This window comes from Ailuropoda melanoleuca, chromosome 12 (genome assembly GCF_002007445.2).
Source record: "Ailuropoda melanoleuca isolate Jingjing chromosome 12, ASM200744v2, whole genome shotgun sequence".
NCBI lineage: Eukaryota > Metazoa > Chordata > Mammalia > Carnivora > Ursidae > Ailuropoda > Ailuropoda melanoleuca.
In genome coordinates this window covers 48,982,773-49,002,572 of record NC_048229.1, presented here as the reverse complement: position 1 = coordinate 49,002,572, position 19,800 = coordinate 48,982,773, and the positions used below count along the sequence as shown (strand labels likewise).

Genomic DNA, 19,800 nt, shown 5'->3' with positions numbered 1-19,800 from the left:
GGGAGAGGGAGAAGCAGGCTTCCGCTTAGCAGGGAGCCCAATTCAGGGCTTGATCCCAGGACCCTGAGATCATGACCTGAACTAGGGCAGATGCTCAATGACCGAGCTACCCAGGCGCCCCCAGAAATCGTTCTGAAGACAGTTGCTACCTTAATGATATTGACTATCCCATCAGTAGCACTATCTACCTCTCCAGTTTTTGATTGAAATATAATTGACATAGGGGCACCTGGGTGGCTCAGTCGGTTAAGCGTCTGCCTTCAGCTCAGGTCATGATCCCAGGGTCCTGGGATCGAGCCCCGCATCAGGCTCCTTGCTCAGCAGGGTCCCTGCTTCTGCCTCTCCCTCAGCCTGCTGCTCCCCCTGCTTGTGCTCTCTCCCTCCCTTTCTTGCTATTTCTCTCTGTCAAATAAATAAAGTCTTTAAAAAAAAGAAATATAATTGACATATAACACTATTAATTTTAGGAGTACAGCATCATGAATTTGATACATGTACATACTGTGAAATGATTGCTACAATAACTTCAGTTAACATCTATTACCACGTAGAGTTAACAAGTTCCGTTTTTCTTGTGATAAGAATTTTAAGGTTCATTCTCTCAGCAACTTTCAAATACACAAAACAGTATTATTAACTATAGTCACTATGCCATACATTCCATCCCCCGACTTATTTATCTTACAAGTACAAAAGCTTGTACTTTTTTGCTCTTCCTCTACTCCCTGTCTCTGGCAACCACCAAATCTGTTCTTTGTATGAATTTATCACCAAGGGCAGAATTTCCTTCCTTTTTTGTGGCTGGATAATATTCCATTGTGTGTGTGTGTACAGTTGACCCTTTGAACAACATAGGTTTGAACTGCGTGCGTCTACTTACATGCAGATTTTTTTCAGTAACTATATTGGAAATTTTTTTGTAGATTTGTGACAGTTTGAAAAAACTCACAGACAAATCTCATAATCAAGAAATACCAAAAAAATTAAGAAAAAGTTAGGTATTATTGTAAGAATACAGAATGTTGTATACATGACACACAGTATGTGTTAATTGACTGTTTATGTTATCTGTATAGTTTCTGGTCAACAGTAGGCTACTAGTAGTTAAGTTTTTGGGGTGTCAAAAGTTATACATGGATTTTGTTTATTTATTTAAGTAATCTCTACACCCAACATGGGGCTCAAACTTTTTAAGCTTACTTATTTATTTATTTATTGAAGTAATCTACACACAATCTATACAAAAGGTTTGAACTCATGACCCTGAGATCAAGATTCATATGCTCCTGGGATTGAGCCAGCCAGGCATTCCTGTATGTGAATGTTAGACTGTGTGGGGGATCAGTGTCCCTAACTCCCATGTTGTTCAAAAGTCAACTGCATACATTTTTTTTTATCCGTTCATCCATCAGTGGACACTTACATTGTTGTCTGACTATTGTAAATGTTTTGCCTAGCGTAAATAATGCTGCAAGGAGCATGAGGTGCCGATATCTTCAAGACAGTTCTTTCATTTCCTTCGCATAAATACCCAGAAGTGGAACTGCTAGATCACATGGTCGTTCTATTTATTTTTTAAAGATTTTAAAATTTATTTGAGCGAGAGAGAGAGAAGGGGGATGGGGCACAGGGAGAGAGATAATCCCAAGCAGATTCCCTGCTGAGCACAGAGCCCAGTGTGGGGCTTGGTCCCATGACCCCAAGATCATGAATAGAGCTGAAACCAAGAGTTGGATGCTCAATGGACTGAGCCACTAGGTGCCCCTGCTAGTTCTATTTCCAGTGTTTTTTTTTTTTTTTTAATTTTTAAAGTAAGCTCTACACCCTATGTAAGGCTTGAACTCATGACCCCAAGAGTTGCGTGGTCTACCAACTGAGCCAGCCAGGTCCCCCCCTTTTCTTAAGATTTTATTTACTTGAGAGAGAGACAGACATAAGTAGAGCACGAGCAAGGAGGAGACGGAGATTCAGGCTCGGTGCTGAGCTGTGAGCTTGATGTAGGGCTTGATCCCAGGACCCCAGGATAGTGACCCGAACCGAAAGCAGATGCTTAACCAACTGAGCCACCCCGGTGCCCCTAGGTCCCCTATTTTTAATTTTAAAAATGTGTATATATTTTATTTATTTATTTTAGAGAGAAAGAGTAGGAGTAGGGAGAAGGTAAGGGGCAGAGAGGGAGGGAGAGGGAAAGGGACAGAATCCCAAGCAGACTCCCTGCGAAGCTCAGAGTCCAACTTTCTCTCAGGGCTTGATCCCAGTACCCTGAGATTAAGCATCTGCCTTCGGCTCAGGGCATGATCCCAGCGTTATGGGATCGAGCCCCACATCAGGCTCCTCTGCTATGAGCCTGCTTCTTCCTCTCCCACTACCCCTGCTTGTGTTCCCTCTCTCGCTGGCTGTCTCTATCTCTCTGTCAAATAAATAAATAAAATCTTTTTAAAAAAATAAAAATAAATAAATAAAAATCACGTCATTTATGCAATACAGAATACATTACAGTTGTTAAAGCTTCAAATGATACAGAAATATAAGGAATATACATTTAAGTTTCTTTTCACCACCCCTTCTTCAAACCCATGCCCCATCTCCAGGGTAACCACTGTTTATTGCTAGTTTGGTAAACATCTTTATAGATCTTTTCTATCTACTTGTACATTTTTGCATATATAACAAATACATTTATACACATACAGATTTATTTTTCTTTTTTACAATCAGGGATAGAATCATCCTTTACTAGTTGTTGGGTGAGATGCTTTCTTCATTTAAAAATATGATATGAAATCTTTCCTTTTCAGTTCAGATAGCTGTTTAACCAGCTCCCAGTTGGTGGACATTTCGTCTGTTGAAATAGCTCGCTCTTATAAACAAGGCTCAAGTGAATGTGCGTTGTATTAGTCAGGGCTCCCTAGTCAGGGTTCCCCAGAGAAACAGAACCAATGAAATATGCATACAGACAGATTTATTTTAGGGAATTGGCTCACGTGATTGTGGAGGCTGGCAAATCCAAATTCTGCAGGGCAGGCGGTCAGGCAGGAGATCCAGGGAAGATGTTGCAGTAAGTCTGAAGGTCACCTGCTAGCGTTACTCCCTCCTGCTTAGGGAAAGCCAGGCTTTTTGTTTTATTCTGACCTTCCGCTGTAGGTATGGTGGAGGCCCCTCACATTGTGGAGGGCATTTTGCTTTACTCAAGGCCCGCCAATTTTATTTATTTATTTTTACAAGATTTTATTTATTTATTTCAGACAGAGAGAGAGAAAGAGCATGAGTGGGTGGGCAGGGAGGGGCAGAGGGAGAGGGAGAAGCGGACTCCCCACTGAGCAGAGAGCCTTACATGGGGCCCGATCCCAGGACCCTGGGATCACCACCCGAGCCGTAGGCAGACGCTTAACCGACTGAGCCACCCAGGTGCCCCAAAAAGCCCACCAATTTTTTTTTTGAAAGATTTTATTTATTTATTTGACACAGAGCAGGAGTAGGGGGAGCAGCAAGCAGAGGGAGAGGGAGAGGGAGAAGCAGGCTACTTGCTGAACGGGGAGCCCATTGTGGGGCTCGATCCCAGGACTCTGGGATCATGACCTGAGCCAAAGGCAGACACTTAACCGACTGAGTCACCCAGGTGCCCCAAAAGCCCACCAATTTAAATGTTAATCTCATGTTTGATCAAGTATTTGGGCACCTTGGTCCAGTCTAGTTGACACGGAATATTAACTGTCACATTCATGAACATATATCATATATATGTGTGTACATTTATACATATAAATATACATATATATCTTTATATATCTCATATAAATTTTTAAGAGGGGGGAGGGGTAGAGGGAGAGGGAAAGAGACAACCTTAAGCGGCCTCCATGCCCAGCGCATGAGCCCCACGTGGGGCTCAGTCTCACAACCCCGAGATCATGACCTGAGCTGAAATCAAGAGTTGGGTGCATAACTAACTAAGCCACCCAGGCGCCCTCCCCCTTTTTCTTTTTTTTTCCTTTTATTTATTTTTTTATTTTTTATTTATTTATTTATTTTTTTAAATATATTTTTTAAAGATTTTATTTATATGACAGAGAGACAGCCAGCGAGAGAGGGAACACAAGCAGGGGGAGCGGGAGAGGAAGAAGCAGGCTCCCAGCGGAGGAGCCTGATGTGAGGCTCGATCCCAGGACTCCAGGATCACGCCCTGAGCCAAAGGCGGACACCCAACGACTGAGCCACCCAGGTGCCCCCCTTTTTCTTTTTTGTCAAAGATTCTAAGTAATCCTGACACCCCACATGGGGCTGGAACTCACAACCCCCAGATCAAGAGTCACACGTTCTAGAGCCTGAGCCAGCCAGGTGCCCTCATACAAACTTCTACATGAATTAGATTCCTAGCAATGTAATTGCTGTTTCAAGGAATAAGAACCAATCTAATGTTGATAAGTAGGTACTGCCTGCCACGTTAAGCTCCTAAGAAGTTACGGACTAAGCGATTGAAAGGAATCCCTTCGAAGTGACCCCCATTCCCCCCTGCCCCTCCATACTCACAGGCAAAACTCCCAGGTGCCTGCACTGGGCCCTAACTCTTTGTTTTTCTAGGTAGCGGTGCCCTACATTCTCGGGGAAGTAGGCCCCAACTACAAAACATATTCTCTAGCCTGACCGCAACCCACATCCTGGACAGAGCCCCTTGAAAACCTGCCACCTCCTGGTCTCCCCTGCCAGGAATTGAGCTCCCCCCCACACCCCCCACCAAGGGTGCAGCTGCAACCCTCTCGCACCTTAAAAACCCCTTAAAGGGACCAGCCTGATGGGAATTGGGGCTGACATTTCTCTCCACATCTGACCGTCTCCTCCCTTGGAGAGTGAATAAACTGTCCTGCTTGTGGCTCTCTCTGCAGTTCTTTGCCACCCGCGTCACCGGCCAACCTAACAGATGCAGGCCCTCTCCAGTAGTATTGGAGGGTGAGTTCGGGCATATGTGAGTGTGGTCCAGGGAAAATCACCTGGAGTATGTGTTCCTCCAAATCTCTGCCTTTTCTGCTTTGTCTGCTCTTCCAGCTGAGCCAGCCAGGTGCCCTGATTACTATCTCTTATCACTTTTTATTGTGAGAGTCTAAAAAAGAAAGTTTGTAGTAAAGAGGATGGACATGGGTCTGGTTAGTCTGCTCTTATTATGCTCCAGACAATTTTATTCCTGGTGAGAACTCTCTTCCTGGCTTGCAGACAGTTGCCTTATTGCTATGTCTTCACATGGCCTTTCTCTGGTGTGTGTGTGTGTGTGTGTGTGTGTGTGTGTGCGTGTGCTCACGTGCACGTGTGCAGCACTAAGCAGAAGATGGGTGGGTGGGGGCTAGGAGAGACAGGGCGAGCTCTCTGATTATCTCTTCTTATAAGGACACTAATCCTATAGGATAAGGGCCTCACCCTATGACCTCATTTAACTTAGTTACCTTCTTTCATGCCCCGTCTCCAAATACAGCTACAATGGGGATTAGGCTTCACATATGAATTGGCCAGGACAAAGGGAGCACATTCAGCCCCCAGCACACATTGGAATATCATTCAGCCTTAAAATCGAAGAAAATTCTGACACATGCTACAATATGGATGAATCTTAAAGATATTATTCTAAGTGAAATTAGCCAGTGATGAAAAGATAAATACTGTATGATTGCACTTAAATGAAATGCTTGGAGTATCAAATCCATACAGACAGAAAGTGGAATGGTGGTTGTCAGATGCTGCAGGGACAGGGGGAAATGGGGTCTTAGTGTTAAATGGGTACAAAGTTTCAGCTTTATGAGAAGAAAAGTGTTCCGGGTGGTGGTGATGGTTGCACAACAGTGTGAATGGGCTTCATGGGCCAGAACTATATACTTAAAATCTGTCGTACATTTTACATTATGTGTACTTTACTGTAATTAAAAAAAATAATTAAAAAACCCATACTAAAAGCGTATGGATTACCTTGTATTCAAAGTGCTAGAGGAATAGAAAGTTAAACTTATAAAAAGAAAAAAAAAGCGCCTTTCAGATGAATTTGAAATACTTCTACGAACATTTAGTTCAAGACTTTGAGATGTGTATCAAATTTTTTTTAAAGATTTTCTATTTTATTTATTATTTTTTAGAGATTTATATATTTATTTTAGGTGGTGGTAGAAGGAGAGAGAGTCCTAAGCAGACTCTGCGCTGAGCACGGAGCCCAACGCAGGGCTCAATCTTAGGACCCCGAGATCACGACCAGAGCCAAAACCAAGAGTTGGACTCCTGTGCCACTCAGGTGCCCCGTTAAGATTTTATTTAATTTTTTTTTTTAAGATTTTATTTATTTATTCGACAGAGACAGAGACAGCCAGCGAGAGAGAGAACACAAGCAGGGGGAGTGGGAGAGGAAAGCAGGCTCATAGTGGAGGAGCCTGATGTGGGGCTCGATCCCATAACTCCGGGATCACGCCCTGAGCCGAAGGCAGACGCCTAACTGCTGTGCCACCCAGGCACCCCAAGATTTTATTTTTATTTTATTTTATTTTATTTTATTTTATTTTATTTTATTTTATTTTATTTTTTTAAAGATTTTATTTATTTATTCGACGGAGATAGAGACAGCCAGCGAGAGTGGGAACACAAGCAGGGGGAGTGGGAGAGGAAGAAGCAGGCTCATAGCAGAGGAGCCTGATGTGGGGCTCGATCCCACAACGCCGGGATCACGCCCTGAGCCGAAGGCAGATGCTTAACCGCTGTGCCACCCAGGTGCCCCTATTTTACTTTTTTTTAAAAGATCTTATTTATTATTTGACAGAGAGAGAGCACAAGCAGGGGGAGCAGCAGGCAGAGGGAGAGGGAGAAGTAGACTCCCCATAGGGAACCCGATGCGGGGCTCGATCCCAGGACCCCAGGATCATGATCTGAGCTGAAGGCAGATACTTAACCCACTGAGCCACCCAGGCATCCCAAGATTTTATTTTTAAATGATCTCTGCATCCAACGTGGGACTCGAACTTAAAACCCTGAGATCAAGAGTCACAAGTTCCACTGACTGAGCCAGCCAGGCACCCCTAGATCTATATCAGTTGGTTCATATGGTGGTTCGGTGCTTGGCTGCAAAAATTGGATGGAAAAGTTACAGTAAAAAAGCCCTGTTGTCTTAAAAAATGAAATGGTCAGTGATTTTAGTAGCCAGAATGGGTTTATTTGGGGAATAAGTAAGGGAACTGTGATTCAGGACAAACAAAGCAAAAACCATAAGCTAGCCCAATAAATAAAGGAGAGAAATGTTATTTCATGGAGAAGAAGGGGGAAGTTGGGAAGAGTATTTTGAGTGAAATTCATTAGAGAAACCCAAAAGTTCAGGGGAATGACGGTTCCTCATTGGTTGAATTGCTGGGGGAGTCCATTTCCTGTGGGAGAGGCAGTGCACATCTTTTTCCTTTGGTGGTTCGTATTCTTTCCTGTAATTGACACTGAGTGTATGACTCCCCCTTCTGGCCTCCTGAATTTATTTTGTGTGTGTGGGGGGCCCCCTTTTTTTTTTTTTTTAATTTTTTATTTATTTATTTGACGGAGAGAGAGACAGCCAGTGAGAGAGGGAACACAAGCAGGGGGAGTGGGAGAGGAAGAAGCAGGCTCTCAGCGGAGGAGCCTGACGTGGGGCCGTGGGGCCGGATCCCATAACGCCGGGACCACGCCCGGAGCCGAAGGCAGGCGCCTAATGACTGCGCCACCTAGGCGCCCCGGGAGGGGGAGTCCCTTTATTAATTTTCACATTTCCTCCTTTTGATCCAGATCTTTCTCTGAAAGCATCACTGATCAAGAGTCATGTGTTCTTAATTCACTGGCCTTTTGTCTTTTGTGCTAGGAAGGGCCTTTCTTGGGTGTTATGTCCCATGCTGGAGGGAAATTGTGCAGGTTAGAAACTTAACTGCCAGGATGCCTGTGTGGCTCAGTTGGTTGAGCGTCTGCCTTGGGCTCAGGGTATGATCCCAACGTCCTGGGATCGAGCCCCGCTTTGGGCTCCTTGCTCAGTGGGGAGCCTGTTGCTCCCCCTGCTTGTGTGCTCACTCGCTTGCTATCTCTCAAATAAATAAATAAAATCCTTAAAAAAAAAAAGAGAGAAACCTACTGTTACCTTTGTGCAACAAGGAGGGATAGGAGGGAGAAGTCAGGCACTTACCATGTATTGTCCATATTTATGAAGATTGTAAGCATTGGAGATAATCTTCTGGGCACATCATTTTTACAAAAGTTTGACAGGCAATAAGCACAGAATTAAAAGTAACACGACAATTCCAAATCCTGTGATGGTTCTAAGCCAGGACCCAGTGGCTGGAGGTAACCAACTGAAAATCTTTATTGACACTTTCCCTGACTTAAAGGAGAAAAGTTCTCCCTCTGAGTCTGGGCAAACCCTAAGTCATCTGTGCCTCCTGGAAGTCCCTGTTGAAAGCAGCCACGGAGGCGGAACAGTGGGTACTGTAGGAGCACACCTAGAGAGAGCGTGTAGGAAGCTCCAGTGCAGGCATAACAAGCAATAGCTGATGAACTTTTTGTGAAACATCAGTGCTTCAAAGACATTTTAACAGTATTGTTAGCTCAAAACAACTGGAATCAAAGGTCTTATCAATAATCCAGCCAGGAAAGTTGTAAATTTAGAAATCGTGAATTTGGATAAGAACCCGGAATCAGGAAGCGCCTGGGTTGTTCAGGCAGTTAAGCGTCTTGCCTTTGGCTCAGGTTATGATCTCGAGGTCCTGGAATCAAGCCCTGTGTCCGGCTCCATGCTTAGCGGGGAGCCTGCTTCTCTACTCCTACCTCTGCCCCTCACTCCCCCCTTGTGCTCTCTCTGTTCCCATCAAATGAATAAATAAAATCTTAAAAAAAAAAAGTGAACCCAGAATCAGCTGATAGTCCAGTTGAAAAAGCAGACTTTTTTGAATCCTGAACCTCGTAACCAGCCTGGTCTGGACGTTTTGGGAAAACTTACTGTCAGATGTCATCTCACCAGATGTCTTTTTTTTGGCGGGGGGCGGGGGGAGATTTTATTTTTTTTCAAGTAATCTCTACACCCCACATGGGGCTCAAACCCAAAAACCCGAGATTAAGAGTTGCACAGTCCACTGACTGAGCCAGCTGGGGCCCATCATCAGATGTCTTTAATTCTGGGAAATCTTGACTTCTAGGTCACCAGATGGTGTGCAGGTCCAGGCAGGATCTGGTGCTTTCTTTAAATGTGTCATGAAAATCCCAGAGTCTAGTTCCTGGAATTTGGTGACATAGGATTGGTTAGCAGTACCTGATGGGGCCTTTCCAGTGAGGTTGAAGAGAGTCTTTTGGAGATATCTTTTTAATAGATAAAAATCTTCAGGTTGCAAGGTCTGATGCTTTAAGATCTCCATCTTCTGAGCGCGCAGTGTAAAAAGACTGCTCTACCAAAGCTTTTTTTTTTTTTTAAAGTGGGCTCCAGGACGCTGAGATCAAGAGTTGCATGCTCTAGGGGTGCCTGGGTGGCTCAGTTGGTTAAGCATCCGACTCTTGATCTCTGCTCAGGTCTTGATCTCAGGGGCATGAGTTCAAGCCCTGCATTGGGCTCCATGCCGGGCATGAAGCCTACTAAAAAAAAAAAAAGTTTCATGCTCTACCAACTGAGCCAGCCAGGCACCCCAGCATGGTTATTTTTAATAGAAGCGATTAGGCCTTTACGCTATTGAAGTCTATTATATCAGCTGTGGCTCAAAGGAGGCAGGGACCGAATGCTTTGGGTGTCCTATGACTATCTCAAAGGATGAGACTCGGTGAGTTCCAAAAAAGGTGGACTTGAGATTTAGAAGGACCAACAGCAGTGCTTTTGGCCAAAGTATTTTTTTTTTTAAGATTTTGTGTATTTATTAGAGAGAGAGAGCATGCATGAGTTGGGGGAGGGGCAGAGGGAGAAGCAGACTCCCACTGAGCGGGAAGCTGGAGGTGGGGCTTGCTTGATCCTGCGACTCCCGGGACCATGACCGGAGCCAAAGGCTGATGCTTAACCAACTGAGCCACGCAGGTGCCCCAAAAAGTATTTGGAGGATTTCTACAAATTTTGCCAATTGAATCTTAGTGGTGCCGTTAGTGCATTCAAGTGGACTGGAGGATTAAGGGTGGCATGCACAATGAAAGAGTTGTAAAACTGGCTGAATGGCCCAGATTTATTGGAGCACCTGATGGATAAAATGGGTTTGCTGATCACGATGAAGTGCAAGAAGGGTTCCCCAGGTAAGGATAGTCTTTTTCAACAGGATTTTAGCCAGAGAAGAAGCAGTGGCCCATTTACAGGTGAAAGCTTTAGACCAGTGAGAAAACATACAAACCATGACTGAAACATGCTTATATCCATGAGATGGGAGGAGCTGTATGAAACTGATTGGCCAGACCTCGAATGGGCCATTGGCAGTTCAAAGTGTCTGGGTGCAGACTGAGCAGGTTTCCTTGGATTGGACTTCGGACAGGTGGGATAAGAGAGGGAAGCACTTTTTGCAGCCTCATTAATGTTTCTCCACCATTATGGGTTCAGGAATGCTATCATATTTTCAGTAGACCAGTGGTTTAATGAGCATACAGCAGTAAGTAGTGGGAATTTTAGAATCTCTGGAAGGGCTGGAACAGTATTTGGTCCAAACCAGAGTCCTGTCTTTTTATTGAACCAACATTTATTAGATTTCCGATATTGTTTTTCCTTTTCTGGGGCCAATTGTTGAGTGTCTTTTGTCAATTTTTTCAAATTGTCATTTGAGAGACCTTCCCTCTGGACCATGACAGAGGTTTGACTATTGGTTTCCTTGAGAGCAGAATTTTGGCTAGAAATAATCAGTGAGGGGGTTTCCTCTGGCCTCCAGTGAGTTGAGTCTGGAACGCCACGGACAGTTAGCTGGCAAAATTATGGCATCTAATAAATTTTGGATCTAGGAACCATTTTTTTTAAAGATTTTATTTATTTATTTGACAGAGAGAGACAGCCAGGGAGAGAGGGAACACAAGCAGGGGGAGTGGGAGAGGAAGAAGCAGGCTCCCAGCGGAGAAGCCTGATGTGGGGCTCGATCCCAGGACCCTGGGATCACACCCAGAGCTGAAGGCAGACGCGTAACGACTGAGCCACTCAGGCGCCCCTAGGAACCATTTTAAATTTCATTCCCATTAGAAGTAAGGAAACCTCACTGTTTCCATGCCATTCCCAGGTCATGAGCTACCCCAAAGGGATATCAACTATCGGTGTAAATGTCTGCGGTTTTACTTTTGTCTGAGGTGCAAGCCTGAGTAAAGGTGTATTGCAATCTGTTGGGTGAAGTAGCCAAAGGCAAACGTATCGCCTCAGTGACATCAAACAGAGTTGCAATAGTATGCCCAGCACAAGAGTTAGCATTTTCATCCTTTAAGACCCATCAGGGGGCACCTGGCTGGCTCAGTCAGTGAAGCGTGCAACTCTTGATCCCAGGGTTGTGAGTTCGAGCCCCATGTTGGGTGTAGGGATTAATTAAAAAAAAAAATCTTAAACAAAAAGCCATCAGTAACCCATGAAAAATCTGCAGTGACTAGAGGAGTTTTCTATAAATTGTCATGGGGAGGCAAAAGGTGATCAGTCAGTGTTAAGCAGTCACGAGGGTATTGCTGCAAGAAGAGTTATAGGAGGAGTAGTTAGTGAGAAGATGTCATGGGAGGGGAGGTGATTGGCTGCGAAGTGTTGAGTGACAAGAATTCAAGAGGGCTTCTGCTGCAGGAGGCACAAGGATGGTTAAGAAGGTCCCGTGGCAATTTCTTCAGTCACCTTAACTAATAGGGCAGTGGCAGGAATGGTTCTGAGGCAAGGGAGATGTTCCTAAGCCCCAGGGTCCAGTTGTTTGGCTATAATGCCCTATGGATTGATGATGGTCTCCACGTTTTGGGGTGAGCACTCCAAGGGCATGACCTTCCCTCTCACATATAAAAAGAAAATAGGAGCTAATAGGATGGCCAAGGGCAGGGGGCTTTATTTAGGCTTTTCTTTAAAGTCCCAAAAGCTATGTCATCCGGATCTTTCTAAATAATAGGGTCAGGTTTGTTGTTTCTTAGTAAAGTGCATAGAAGTTGAGCCATAAGAAAAGTTTGGAATCCAGTTTTGGCAGTAGCCAGCTGGTCCAAGAGAACCTTATAATTAGCCCTCAGTTTTAGGTTTGAGGAAGTTCAGGATGCCGTGAAATCTACCTGGTTCCAGATGTAACCCTTGTTCTGAGATCCGGTGCCCTAAGTATCAAACCTGAGTTTGAGCAAACTGCAATTTTTTTTTTTTGGAGTCTTGATGTGCTTTTAAGGCCATTTATTTTTGTTATATATTATTTTTTATAGATTTGTTTTATTTGTTTGTTTTAATTTTTTTTAAAGATTTTATTTATTTATTTGACAGAGATAGAGACAGCCAACGAGAGAGGGAACACAGCAGGGGAGTGGGAGAGGAAGAAGCGGCTCATAGCGGAGGAGCCTGATGTGGGGCTTGATCCCATAATGCCGGGATCACGCCCTGAGCCGAAGGCAGACGCCTAACCACTATGCCACCCAGGCGCCCCTAAAGATTTGTTTATTTTAGAGAGAGAGAGAGAGAGAACATGAGCAGGGGGAGGAGCAGAGGGAGAGGGAGAGAAGCAGACTCCCCACTGAGCGTGGAGCCCTCTGCAGGGCTCAATCCCAGCCCCTGAGATCATGACCTGAGCTGAAATCAAGAGTCGGATGCTTAACCAACTGAGCCTCCCAGGCACCCTAAAGCCAAAAGTTTTAACAGGTGGACTGTCTTCCTGTGAAGAGGTTTGAAAAGTGGAGCAGAGAAGCAGTCTATGTATTGTACAAAGTAGAGGCTGCAGGAAACTTTATATCATGCAAATCAGCTTGAATGGTTTGTGAAAAGGAAGGACTCTGAAACCTTGAGCCATCACTGTGCAGATGTATTGCTGTTCTTCCCAGGTGAAAGCAAAAAGAGTTCAACTATACTTACCAACTGGAATACTAAAAAAATGCCCTGTGTCATGTCATCAACGACAGCAGAAATTTTGCTTTTGTGGCAGTGGATATCAGTAGCAGATGGGAGGTGCCAAGGGATAACAATGTTATTTATTTATTTATTTATTTTAAAGATTTTATTTATTTATTTGACAGAGATAGAGACAGCCAGCGAGAGAGGGAACACAAGCAGGGGGAGTGGGAGAGGAAGAAGCAGGCTCACAGCAGAGGAGCCTGATGTGGGGCTCGGTCCCATAACGCCGGGATCACGCCCTGAGCCGAAGCCAGACGCTTAACCGCTGTGCCACCCAGGCGCCCCAACAATGTTATTTATTATTCGGAAGTCTTGGACAAAACGTCATCCTCAGTCATTGGGTTTTCTCAAGGGTAAAACAGGGGTGTTACAAGGGATGAGTGCGGGGGATAATGAGGCCCTGAATCTTGTAATCCTCTATTATGGGAATGATACCTTGAAGGACTTCTTTATTTATAGAGTACTGACTAGTTCTGGAGAGAGGTTTTGAGTGATCTATGGGAGATGTGCTAGGGATTCTGCCAATATCCGTTGAAGATGTCACCCATCAAGAGGATGGTAGCTTATCCAGTGTCCCCCACTCAAGTATAGTGCTGTCAGAGATAGAGCAAATAAAAAATGTCGAAGCATCCTTTAATTCACCTAGTTGGCTATTTTGATCACCACTGTCAATTTCTAGAATTATTTCCCCCTTTCGGGAGCAAGAAATTCCAGCGTGATATTTTTCTAAGAAATCTCTGTCCAATAAAAATAGGGGGAGAGGAACTTAAGGAGATAAGGGTGGGTATCTTAAGGGGCCTAAACAAAAGGGAATAAGTTCAGAAACAGGAACCTGTTGCGGATTATTAGAGACCCCCACTATTTGAGCCATGTTAGTACTCGGACGAAGGGCCTGCTTTATAGCAGTGGGGTTGAGCGCTGCCTGTGTAGCCCTGGTGTCAGTAAGGACAGAGAGAGATTCATTCCCAATCTGGAGAGTGTTTCCTCCAAGCTGAGTAGAAGGGAGGATTGGGAAGATCCTCGACAGTTCCTCGGAACCCCATCATCAGGAATTAGGAGGCCATTGGAAAGGCTGGCTGGAGGGCTGAAGGTGCCCTGAGTTGGTAACAATCTTTTTTCCAATGTTCTGGCTCCTTGCAGTAACAGCAGAGACCATGAGGTTTTGGGTTTTGTTTAGGGGCCTTCATTTGTCGGCGTTCAAAATTTAAGAATTTTAGTGGTCTTTCTTTTTGGTGACTCACCTAGCATGCAGATGAGCTGGTTTGCCAAATTAATTCAATCTGGAGCAGACACAGTTTTCCATTCAATCTTGTCCTTTCTTATTATTTTTTAAACGTTTGATTTATTTATTTGAGACAGAGAGAAAGCACAAGCAAGAGGAGGAAGAGGGAGAAGCAGATTTCCCGCTGAGCAGGGAGCCTGATGTGGGGCTCATCCCTAGGACTCTGGGATCATGACCCAGAGTCATAAACCGGTTCCTCAGATTTTTGTGGGCAAGGCTGAATTTTGTTCTAGTCAACAGGCTTAGAGAAAGCTGCTGCAATTGCTCAGGGGAGGATTTCAGCATGTGTTTTTAGTATTTTGACAAAAGTTAGGGGTTTGTTTTTCTAAATCCTGTTCGGCATGCTCCCATGGGCAACTTTCATTCAGTGTTTGGCTTGCTGTCACCAGCAAGCATGTGGGCTAAGTGATAGAAATCTGAGAAACCAGGTTGGTAAGTTTGAATAACTATGTTAAATTCTTCAGCAAACCTATGGGGGTCCTCAGTCACTTTAGGAAACTCTTTTTCTATGGCTCACAATCCAGCTTTAGTCCAGGGAACATAAGAAATTCAGGATTTATTTGGTCCCCCGGAAAGCTTTTTGTCTTTTTCTGATTGTTTGTTTGCCTCACTTCGTCTAGAAATTGTATTTTGCAGAGAGGCGATTTTAGCTTCCTGATAACGTTTGGAAGCTTCAAAATACCAATCAAAATAGGCATCCCATCCAGCTTTGACAACTGTAAAGCCATGCTTGTCCAATTAGGTTTTGAGACAAGTAAGTCCAGGGAGATTGAAAGTTTCCTGTAATGGGCATTGGTGTTTGAAATTATTTTTGGTTAAGTCGGTCCATTTAGTTAGAAAATAGTTTCTATTTTTTTTTTTAAGATTTTATTTATTTGAGAGAGAGAGAGACCGAGCAGTGAGGAGTGGCAGAGAGAGAGAGAGAGAGAGAGAGAGAGAGAGAGAAGCAGACTCCCTCCTGAGCAGGGAGCCTGATGCGCGGCTCGATCCCAGGACGCTGAGATCATGACCTGAGCTGAAGGTAGATGCTTAACTGACTGAGCCACCCAGGCGCCCCAAAGATTTTATTTCTTAACTTGAGAGAGAGAGAGAGAGAGCACGAGCGTGGGTTGGGAGGAGGTAGAAGGACAAGCAGACTCCCTGCTGAGCAGAGGCTTGATCTGGGACCCTGGGATCATGACGCGAGCCAAAGGCAGATACCCAACTGACCTAGCCCCCCAGGCATCCCTTGTTTTAACTATTTTTAAGTGTACAATTCTGATGCATTAAGTACATTCACGTAGTTGTGTAACCATGACCACCACCATCTCCAAAATATTTTCATCTTGCAAAACTAAAACTGTACCTATTCAACACTAACTTCCCCTCCCTCCAGTTCCTGGTGGCCACCATTCTACTTTCTGTCTCCATGATTTTGACTTTTAAGTACCTCATGTCAGCGGCATCAAATGGTATTTTGCCCTTCTGTGAATACCTGATTTCACTTAACATTTGGTCCTCAGGGCTCATCCAGGTTGTCATGGGTGTGTCAGAATGTGTCAGCATTTCCTTCCCTTTGAAGGCTGAATAATATTCCATGGTATGTATCTAACACATTTTGTTACCCATTCATTACCTTTTGACAATTGGACTGCCATCTGAAGATTCTTAGATTCCTCTAGAAGCAAACAGCATGAGAAGAAAAACAGCTACTCCAAGGACATCAGACCAAGCAGATGAAATGAATACTTTCCAAATTCTGAATCAAACTCTCACCTTATCTTTCTGGTTTTGCTCTTTAGATCTTCTTAGGCGTATTCTAAGCATGCTGCTCTTCATTCTCCGCCCCTTTACCTTCACGTGAAGATGGAAAGAATCGCTTTTACATTAACCTTTTTTTTAGGTTTATCATTTTTTTTCTGGGTATATTATAGCTGGCTACAAATGGCTCATTCAATATCCAGTCCTTAGAGAAAACTGATCATGATGCATATTTCCATTTTGCTTTGTATGCTGGTCACTTTCCAATATTTCCCATTTCCTAGCCAAAGCAGGTAAAACACCTTTTTGGAGACAAAAACGGGGGGAATATGACTTTTTTGAAAGTCAGTATAGTCATAGACCTAAAGAACACCAGCCTAATTCATTTTATGATGTGGTTTGTTGAAAAGGAAAATGTATCTGGGGAGACTGGACCCAAACTTGAGACCCAAGGTTGGCACTAGAGAGTGCAAGAGAAGTTATATTTAGGTTTCCCTGACATGAAGAAAGTTCATTTATTTCATTTTTCAATTTTTAAAAAAGATTTTGTTTATTTATTTGAGAGAGAGAGAGAGAGAGGACACAAGCAACGGGAGGGGGAGAGGGAGAGGGAGAAGCAGACTCCTTCCTGAACAGTGAGACAGCCCAACATGAGGCTTGATTCCATGACCCTTGCATTACCTGAGCCGAAGGCAGATGCTTAACCGATTGAGCCCCACAGGTGCCCCCAGAAGGAAAGTTTAATTGGCAATGATCAGCCAATCCATGTGCCCTGCCTCTCCTATATCCCTGTTCTTTCTTTAGCTCAGAAGAAGGAACTCCTTATTTTCTAAATAATCCAAATGTGGAGGATTTTTTTTTTTAAGATTTTGTTTTTTCAGTAATCTCTTCATCTAGCATGGGGCTTGAACTCACAACCCCAAGATCAAGCGTCACATATTCTACCCACTGAGCCAGGCAGGCGCCCTCAAATGTGGAGGATTTAAGTTGGTCACATTTCTTTGATATTCCTTACATCAAGAGATGGGGTCTGTTCCCCTTTCCTTGAGTCTGGGTGCTCTTTGCTATTGCTTTGACCTGTAGAGTATAGCAGAAATGATTAAGATAAAGCTATAAACCAATAAATAATTGTTTGGTTTAGGAATTTGTTCAAACCTATTTTTCTGGACAGTTTGCAGGATGGGCTCTCACACTGGGAATCCCATTGGGATTGCTCATCCGGGATAACAAGTTGCCTGTCAAACAGCAGTTTACTTACTGAGACTTGCTTTAAGATCCTTGCCTTGCTGTGTTCACTAATCCTAAAATTTATGTCAAGACATTTGCCCAATCTCAAACGATCCCTGTTTTTAAGAATAATTCAAAATTTATAATTTATTTAGTACACAAATATCAAGGAAATTACATTTAACATTTCTTTAAAACTAGGAGAATGGGGTGCCTGGGTGGCTCAATCAGTTATGCGTCTGCCTTCGGCTCAGGTCCTGATCCCCGGGTCTTGGGATCAAGTCCTACGTCTGGCTCCCTGCTCGGCGGAGAGTCTGCTTCTCCCTCTCCCTCTGCCCCTCCTCCCTGCTCATGGTCTCTCTCTCTCTCTCAAATAAATAAATAAAAATTAAAAAAATTAAATTAGGAGGTTGATTTTCATTAAAGTTGTATTATTATGGGGCACCTGCATGGCCCATTGGTTGGGCGACCAACTCTTGGTCTCTGCTCAGGTCTTGATCTCAGAGTTGTGAGTTTGAGTCCCACATTGGGCTCTGTGCTGAGTGTGGAACCTACTTTTTAAAAAAAGGCGGTGCGTCTGAGTGGCTCAGTTCGTTAAGCATCTGACTGCAGCTCGGGTCATGATCCCAGGGTCCTGGCATCCAGCCCCATATTGGGCTCCTTGCTCAGTGGGGAGCATGCTTCTCCCTCTCCCTCTGCCTGCAGCTCCCCCAGCTTGTGCTCTTTCTCTCTCTCTGAAATAAATAAATACAATCTTTAAAAAAAAAAAAGTCTATATGACTAAAGAGGAAGTTCTGTAGCCTTTTAAACTCAATCATTGCTAACCAATAAACGAAAGGAAATAAAAATGTCCTTCTAAAATTCAGTCTTTCCACCTACTTTGTAACATCTTTCTTGCTTGTTAGGTCTCAGGGACTCCCAGGCACATCTTGTCTTGAAAGACCTGCTTGAGCTACCCGAGCCCAGACCCCAACCCTACACATTTCCGTTCCTTGTCCCCCTATTCTGAGATACTACTGAGATTGTCAAGGTTGCATTCTTCATTACTGCAGGAAGTCTAACAAAGTTAGTTGTGCTTGGTCACAAGTTTTCCGGTTGTCTTTTGAGGAGCTGCCAAACTACAGTGTAAGTATTGCTTTGTGAAACTAGAGTTTTAGTTTAATGGGTGTGTGTATGTGTGTAGGTGTACTGGAAAGGGATTTAAATGTGTTGCATCTGTGGGCGGGGGTAACAAAGTTGGAAAGCCACTCATTTGTTGTCCTCTTCTAGAACGTAAGCTGATGGGCACAGGAGTTTTGTCTTCGCTTCTTTATTCCCAGTGAGCCGTTTCTGGCACACATTTAAGTGCTTGCGTTTTGTTTTGTTTTTTGTTTTTTTAAATATTTTATTTATTTATGTGACAGAGAGACAGCCAGCGAGAGAGGGAACACAGCAGGGGAGTGGGAGAGGAAAAACCAGGCTTCCAGCGGAGGAGCCCGATGTGGGACTCGATTCCATAACGCCGGGATCACGCCCTGAGCCTAAGGCAGACGCTTAACGACTGAGCCACCGAGGCGCCCCTGCTTTTTGTTTTTTTTTTTTTTTTGCATACATACTGTTTAAATGTAAGAGTGAGTTAAAAGAACGATGGTGTGATTGAAAACATGAAAGGCAAAAGAAAGGCGAGGGAGGGAAGGGCAAGGAGTGACGGGCAAGGAAGGGGAAGGGGAAAAGGAACGAAAAAGAAAGCAACAGTCAAGAAGACAAGGTGTGCGCCTGCGCCTCCCAGCCCGCAGGGGCGCGGTGGGCGGCCCGCGGGGTGTGGTGGGCGGGACCTGCTGGGGGCGGGGCTGCAGGCGCGCGGGGCTACGTGGGAGTGGAGAGGCTTGAGGAAAGGCCCGGGACGACGCTGCCTCAGAGAACCCTGGAAGAACGCCTTGGTCAGGCCCGGTAAGTGTCCCGGCCTCGCCTCCCTGCAGCCCCTGCACCCCTCACCACCTCCCGGCTGGAGAGCTTGGGGAGGCTGAGGCTGGCCGGCGCCTGAGAACCTGTGCTCTGGCTCCTTGTGGACCTCAGTTTCCCCATTTGAGAAGTGGGCAGGTGGGCCGGACGTGCTACCTTGGGATGAACGGGGAAGCCCCAGCAGCCTCTCCTGCCTTCTTTACAGCCTTCCTGGCCATCCTCTTGCCTTCCCGGCCATCCTCTTGCCTTCCCGCCATGGCGTGTCCTCGTCACTTGCAGGACGGTGCTCTGTGGCTCAGCCCTGCCCCGGCCTCCCTTTACCTCCTCTGGAGAATTTTTTTTTTTTTTTTTTTAAAGATTTTATTTATTCATTCGACAGAGATAGAGACAGCCAGTGAGAGAGGGAACACAAGCAGGGGGAGTGGGAGAGGAAGAAGCAGGCTCTCAGCGGAGGAGCCTGATGTGGGGCTCGATCCCATAACGCCGGGATCACGCCCTGAGCCGAAGGCAGACGCTTAACCGCTGTGCCACCCAGGCGCCCCTCCTCTGGAGAATCTTGCTAATGTGCCTTGGCCGTCTCCAGTTCCTTCTTTCCTCC

At 44.8% G+C, this 19,800-nt stretch overlaps 1 protein-coding gene across 22 annotated transcripts in view; it reads left to right on the top strand.

Annotated features, from left to right (window-relative positions):
- LOC105235387 (nuclear receptor coactivator 5-like) overlaps positions 1-19,800 on the top strand; it is a 136,317-nt gene that overhangs the window by 13,453 nt on the left and 103,064 nt on the right. For 4 of the 22 annotated variants that reach the window (XR_004619264.1, XR_004619263.1, XR_004619265.1 and 1 more), the window contains exon 1: positions 18,835-19,190. The exons of 5 other annotated variants lie outside the window; for them this stretch is intronic. Coding sequence is in view for 8 of the 17 variants with exons in the window: in XM_034639594.1 (XP_034495485.1) it covers positions 18,905-19,190 (286 nt within the window). In the remaining 9 variants the exon portion in view is untranslated. Of the gene's footprint in view, positions 1-4,734; positions 4,945-18,307; positions 18,387-18,826; positions 19,191-19,800 lie in introns of those variants that run through there. 13 more of the 22 variants (XR_004619262.1, XM_034639592.1, XM_034639593.1 and 10 more) reach the window with 10 other exon arrangements.